Genomic DNA, 7323 nt, shown 5'->3' with positions numbered 1-7323 from the left:
AGGTTCCTAACAGCTTCACGCGTATAATCAAAATTCACCTACATGGTCTCTATAACCAAGCAGGCCTACTCTAATTCTTTTAAAATTTAGGAAAAATATTAGTAGTGTTGAAAGCAGAATATTACATTTCTTTTCCAGCCTTTTGCAAAAGTGAATATATGAGTATGTTGTTCATTTGATGGTCTGACCATGTGAGAAACAAGAAACTCAATATTTCTGCTAGAATTATATATATGTGTATACAAGCTGAAGTGAGCAGACCCGATGTCTCAGGTTTTAGAAGAAATAGGGTACATCCCCACAAAACCACATGTACTACACATTTGTATGTATTTAGCTGACACGATTCTAAATTGTATATAGGTATAACCGATAAACGTTTGATTAACATGACCTGACAGAGGTACATATAATTAATTCAAGTGTATGCAATGTGTCCACATTTGTTCATTTTTTCATGCCTATCCGCATGCTTTGGAGGGGTTTTTTTCTGCCAATTTTAGAGTTAATATTTTTTTGTCTTTTTAATGATCAGCATTTATCGTAGTTTATTAATGGGAGAATAATCATTTGTACACTTGCAGAAAAAAAACTTCTTTTATTTTGAGCAGGCCAGCATATTATTAAGCTCAATTGTGACCATTCAGTCCAAATGATATCTTAAAGCTTCAGGCTTTGTTGTGTATACAACACAACAAGCGTATTAACTGTGCAAGCAACAGTTGTCATCGTACACACAGGCCTGTGTAAGTCCGCCTGCGGCAGCAAATTTCAAATATTTTATCTCAACTTCATGATTTCTTCGCACCATGATTTCACGTGTTCGTGTTGATGAATTCTTCTAAAATAGGCAGGTATCGAGAACTTAAAATGAGGACATGCCAATACATCTGAAATGTGTTTAAACTGTAAACATGTAGTTGCAATAAACATGTTTAATATAAAAAGTCTATGTTCATAGTCTGAACACTTGTGTGTTAATTGTCAGTGAGAGAATGTGTATTTACATACATAATACTTATCATTTCAGCTAAGTTTTCAAGTCCACATGTAACTGTTGATTTGCTCACTGGCAATTTCATGGCACAAATTTCCAGAAAAAAAACCCCTCCCATGTTGAAGTGAGAATACCAGATGCATATATAATAAGTGTTGTGACTGCTCCACTTGTACAATCACAGTCACTAAACAGCCTTTCTTGGTTTCTCATCTACTATGTGCTTCACTCTTGATTAGACTACTTTATATAGTTCTATTATCTGTGGACGCAGCCTTAATCCAAACCGATAACGTTGGATTCAGGGGAGGTAACCATGTAATGTTACAGAATAATCTTTTAGACTTTTTAACACTGGCTGCAGCAAATTGTAAAGTCTCTCCAGACACTCTAGGGACTCACGTCAGCAATTTCAATCAAGAACAATTTTAAACTGTAACAGCGAGAAATATTTAGTACTCTTTTCTGTGTATATATAAAAGTTTTCACAAACATTTTGAAGCAGATCTGCTCTCCTCAGTTGTAGAAATCACTGTGAAGATTACTGAAGAGTTCGCCTTCGCTGACTGGCCTCACGTCAGACAACTTCACCAGGCCTTCCTTCTTTCCGCTGGCACAGAACAGCCAATCAGAATCCAGCTGTGCCAGAACCTCGAGAAACTCCCCGGCAGCATAGGTCATGTGGTTTTCCCCATCAGCTACAAGTTGTTCATTCCGTGTTTCTACATACCTCGAAAGAAGGAATTTTGTTATTAGATATATAATTACGAAACACACATTTTAAAGACGAATGTAATTATCTGGTCTCCAGTTGTAACACAGTACTTTTTTCATCTCTAACAACATTCCGAACAGACCATTAGGCAAACCATCTAGCCTCTTAACTGACCAGTTGACCACTGAACAAATAATCATGCTCTCGACTAGACCTCTTTACACCACTTAGCCAGTACCACATTACATCAAACTGAATTCAAGTTCACGGCACACAATTTCCTCCATCATGCTGTCAGCAATCCCTGACTGACTTCATCTTTTAAATACATTTCTACAGATAATTATCTCTATCTGACTGATTTTTGACATTTTGCTTAAGAATACATGCATTTCACTTATACGCCAGCTGCCAGCATTATGGTGGAAGGACACAGTCCAAGGGAAAACTGACAACCATCCGCAGGTTGCTGGCAGATCTTGTCAATCCTATCTCTTCCTCTCACTTGTAATAGAGGGCTATGCATGTGTGGTTAGTCCAAAGGGCCATAACCCTGAGTGTGGGAAGGTGGCCAGTAGAGGGCTCAGGGGAAGAGAGGAGCATGGAGAGGGAGAGGATGACCAGCAGTTTTTATGTGTGTATGGTGGTGGCCACATGTGTTTTGTAGTGTCTTGTAAAGGAAGTCTTTTGTGGTGAATACAAGGATTACATGTACCCGTACTGGATGTGTTGTTGACTCTTTTCAGATCTTCCCGTGTACATTACGTGCCTACAGATCTATTTACTATGAACACATCCAATTAACACCATTAAGATTACTCTTATTCCATATACTTATTCAAACCGCAATTCCATATGCATATTAATGTGATGTCAATCTTAATGCAGTTAATACTCATTAATGTATTGCTCAAAGTCAATCTCATGTGGTTAATGCCCATTAATGTATTACTCAATGTCAATCAGTGTGGTTTATGCTCATCAATGTATTATTCAGTCAATCTTAGTGTGGTTAATGCTCATTAATGTATTGATGAAAGTCTATCTTAGTGTGGTTAATGCTTATTAATGTATTGGTGAAAGCCAATTTTAGTGTGGTTAATGCCCATAATGCATTGCTGAAAGTCAACCTTAGTGTGGTTAATACTCATTAATGTATTGATGAAAGTCAATCTTAGTGTGGTCAATGCTCATTAATGTATTGGTAAAAGTCAATCTTAGTGTGGTTAATGCTCATTAATGTATTGCTCAAAGCCAATCTTAGTGTGGTTAATGCTCATTTATGTATTGCTAAAAGTTCATCTTAGTGTGGTTAATGCTCATTAATGTATTGCTAAAAGTTCATCTTAGTGTGGTTAATGCTCATTAATGTATTGCTAAAAGTTCATCTTAGTGTGGTTAATGCTCATTTATGTATTGCTAAAAGTTCATCTTAGTGTGGTTAACACTCACAAAAGCAGGCTGTCAACTAAGAGGATACATCACATTTTACATGCCTGATATACATATTGCCAGCTAATAATCTAACTCCTCTAAATTTGAAAAAAAAATTTTTGCAAATTTTTCCACTTTGACAATCCAACCACAGTCATAAAGCTGTGATTTAAAAATATGCTCCTTTGGCTTTTATACCCAAACAATGTCACTTTCCAAATAAGAACTGCTACTTTTCAGTTTATCTTGGGATTTTGACAGAAGATTTTTTTAATTAAAATAAAATGCCCTATTTTGTACAAAATTAACAAAATTTCCAACCGCACTACTATTGTTTCTGATATGGTCATACCAAGATATAACTTTTAAAGGATCATTTAGTGGTTAAATATAAAAAGATACAAACAAGGAGATAATAAATTGTGGTTTCATGTAATTATGATCAACATTTAAAATAAGAAAAGAACAGTATGATTTACCTGTGTTAACTAAATATTACAAAACAGAGCTGAGCATTACTGAAGCCGTGTGCCTGTCTGACGGCTATACATAGTCCAGCACCTGAAAACATCACAACAACAACAATAACAAGTCAAGGAAGAACAGAAGCTGTGCACAAAGTCATAGTGTGGGAGGGGGGGGGGGGGGGGCGCACTTGTGCAAAACATAGATCAGACAGTCAAATAAATCTGAAGAAAACTGAAAGAGTGAAAGATGATGTTTAGGTGGAATCGCATGTTCTCAAAATTCAGAGAAATCTGACTAGTTTTGAGAAATAGAATTTAAAACATGAAATTAGCGACTCACTTTGGCCGATGTTTAGAGTTCTATTCATCTAGGGACATACTACGATTTGTTTAAAGGTTGGACATTTGTGAACTGTCATTCAAAAGCATTTTTACTTCACATTTTTATATGGCAACTGCAGTACATTTTTCCAAAAATTATCAATGAACAGCTGTGCCTTCTGAATTTCAAATCTGGTTGACAAAAACAGAACAATCCATTTTCACATTTTATAGCAATTAAACCTGCATGCCATAAGTCTACTAGCAGGGGAAGTATGTGTTATTGTCAACAATGAGGTGACAATGACAGAAAGCACTCACAAAATAGGCCTACCTCAATGTACATTCAGTGGTGCCATAAATCAAAAACCTCCACACAAAGATGAATGAATGAGCATAATTTCACTATGACACATTCTGATACCAAAGAAGAACTTACGAAAGCCAATAAACACTGAACATACTCATAATAAGACTTAGGTACAATACAATCTACCCTGCAGTACATTTCCGACAAAGGTACAGAGCACCAGACATGCCACAGAGTGAAATATTACAACATTTTAGCCAAACTTGTATTAAAAGAAATAAACACATGCATGTGCACACAGAAATTGTAGCATTCAAAAACAAATTCAATCAAATTCAAAACTCCCATACCTATACTCAGGCATTTTGAATTTCTCTGTTGTAGTTTCACTGGCTGCTCCAGATGGTGTGGATGTTTCTGATTGGTCAGATGATGAGGATGATTTCGATTGGTCAGAATCTGATGATGAGCCTTCAGTTGTGTTTCGCAGCATCTGAGTGGTTGAGCTTTGAGGCACATGTGATGAGGTACTCTGCTGATTGGTGGACTGAGCTGATGATGCTGATCGGTTAGAACTTGACGACGACCTCTCACATTTGCTATTTGCACCCGAGCAGGAGTGAACTGGAATTTTTTCCATGCTTCTCACGATGTTGGCATTGCCGTCAACTTCATTGAAACGTGATGAAGCACATGAATCAAACGTCAGCGACAAGGTAAGCTTCTCTGACTCCACGATGCCGGAGTAACATCCCACCGCTCCCACCAAAGACCCCGCAGGGGATTCCGGTTTAGGAGGTGCACTGGGGGGTAAGGTTAGCACGGGACCATCAGCCAGGGTAATCTGATTAGAAGACTTCTTAGCTTCTGCAACTTTTTCTGTGACAGTTTTGGGAATTTCTGGATTAGCAGGTATTCTGGAAGACGGTGGTTTTGGGGATTCACTTTTGAACGTGCTCACGGTGCCGTAATGATCTGAAACGACATCAATGTCCCTCAGAGCTTCGCCATTCCCTAAGGGTGTCCAGCTCCAGCGTTTGGGTTTCTGGGGCCTGACGTCACAATCCTTCTCTTGGAGTTGTTGTTGTTGTTTTGAGCCAGTGGGTAACAACAGTTTGTCAAACAGTCTGATGAGGTCAAAAGAGTTTTTTGATTTTGAAGGAGATGATGCCATGGAAGAAGCAGATGAAGGCGACACCAAGCTGTTCATTGAGGCTGATGTGGGTTTGTTTGCGTGCTGAGCCAGTAGAGTTCTCGGTGGTTTAGGTGGCGGAATGACACCCTGGTTACCGGCCACAGGGGTCCTTCGGACATCGCGCCAGGTCTGTACAGGACTATGCACGTCACTGCTTGAGCAGGAGGACTCCGTTCCTGGTGTCTGGACCCTTGGCGTTCCTCCATTGTCACTGTCACCTTCAAAGTAATATTCAGTGACATCCCGGCGGTACACAGGTACAACGCCTTCGATTTTACCTGCGGCCAGGTGATAGAGTTTGGTAGCAAACCTGGACATGCCGTGGCTGCTCTCTGTCTGTGAGTCTTCATCAGATGTAAGGTTACCCTGCGGAAGGTTTTGTAAACTGCCCAAGTCACGTTCACTTGAACTTTCCGGTTTGGTGTATGCACAAGCACTGCCACTGCTGCTGGAGTCCACGCTCTGTGACTTAACAAACAGCTCTCCTTTGGTTCCCGGTAGACACTGTTCTAATTTATCCTGACTTCCTGCAACTGGACCAACTGATGACGTCGATGAGCCACTACTTAACATGGTCAGACTGCGCACTGCACGATTGTGCAGCCTAGAAACCTTAGGAGACCACTGCTGCGCCATGTTTGAAACCAAACTCTTTGCACGAGGCAGGGTGTTTGACATGTAAGAGCCCCCTAGCCAACTCCACGACGTTTTGTTAGATGCAGGAAGCTGACTGTGTTCCATTCCCCCGCTGGTTATCTCCCCTTTCACACTGCTTTTTAACACCAGGTGCCCATCAGGATTGTTGACATGTGACTCTTCTTGACCAGTCACACTCAAAGTTCCCCCTTGAAGCTTGTTGGTGTGATATGCCACCACAAAACTTGTGTCCAGCTGAAACGGTAGAATAGCCAATGGCTGAAGGGACACCAGCATCTCATCAAACGCCCTCTGTAATGACGTGTGACTTAGACAGAGGATAGAATCGGCCTCGTACAGCTTGCCCACCACTTTGTCCTTATGTCTTGTGTAGCCCATCCAGAAGTCCAGCAGACGCAAACTGCAATCAGACACCATCACTCATATACATACATATTATATAAATAATATCTTTATTTATGGAAGGTAGCTCGGTCAACTTCAAATGAATCTGTTCTTCCCCAAGGCCTTCACATAGAAAACAAATACACAGGAAACATGCCCAATCCAGAGGCAAATCGAAATATAGATTAATACATATATAAAACACGATAAAGCATCGTGTAGTTTGAAAAGTCAAGTTACATACATTCATACATACAAAAAGAAACCATGCAACCAATTGTGCTGTCAACGCAACTGTTCCAACCAGCAGAAGAACGGTAGTGGGAGAACAACACAACCCATTGCGCTGTTCCAACCAGCAGGAGAAGAACGGTAGTGGGAGAACAACACCACCAATTGTGCTGTCAACGCAACTGTTCCAACCAGCAGGAGAAGAACGGTAGTGGGAGAACACCACCACCAATTGTGCTGTCAACGCAACTGTTCCAACCAGCAGGAGAAGAACGGTAGTGGGAGAACAACACCACCAATTGTGCTGTCAACACAACTGTTCCAACCAGCAGGAGAAGAACGGTAGTGGGAGAACAACACAACCAATTGCGCTGTTCCAACCAGCAGGAGAAGAACGGTAGTGGGAGAACAACACCACCAATTGTGCTGTCAACGCAACTCTTCCAACCAGCAGGAGAAGAACGGTAGTGGGAGAACAACACCACCAATTGTGCTGTCAACAGAACTGTTCCAACCAGCAGGAGAAGAACGGTAGTGGGAGAACAACACCACCAATTGTGCTGTCAACACAACTGTTCCAACCAGCAGGAGAACAACACAACTGTTCCAACC

The 7323-nt window shown here is 40.5% G+C and overlaps 1 protein-coding gene across 1 annotated transcript in view; it reads right to left on the bottom strand.

The window, feature by feature from the left end:
- Nucleotides 1-1050: 1050 nt before the first annotated feature.
- The window catches only part of LOC135462604 (uncharacterized), a 41799-nt gene continuing 35526 nt past the window's right edge, over nt 1051-7323 (bottom strand). The window contains exons 8-9 of the mRNA XM_064739829.1: nt 4595-6496; nt 1051-1727 (exon numbers count right to left, since the gene is read on the bottom strand). Of these exons, the coding sequence (XP_064595899.1) occupies nt 1514-1727; nt 4595-6496 (2116 nt within the window). The 3' untranslated portion in view covers nt 1051-1513. The remainder of the gene's footprint in view (nt 1728-4594; nt 6497-7323) is intronic.

Source organism: Liolophura sinensis, chromosome 2, assembly GCF_032854445.1.
Source record: "Liolophura sinensis isolate JHLJ2023 chromosome 2, CUHK_Ljap_v2, whole genome shotgun sequence".
NCBI classification, from domain to species: domain Eukaryota; kingdom Metazoa; phylum Mollusca; class Polyplacophora; order Chitonida; family Chitonidae; genus Liolophura; species Liolophura sinensis.
The sequence above is the reverse complement of the archived record's forward strand: the minus strand, read 5'-3'. Positions and strand labels throughout refer to the sequence as shown.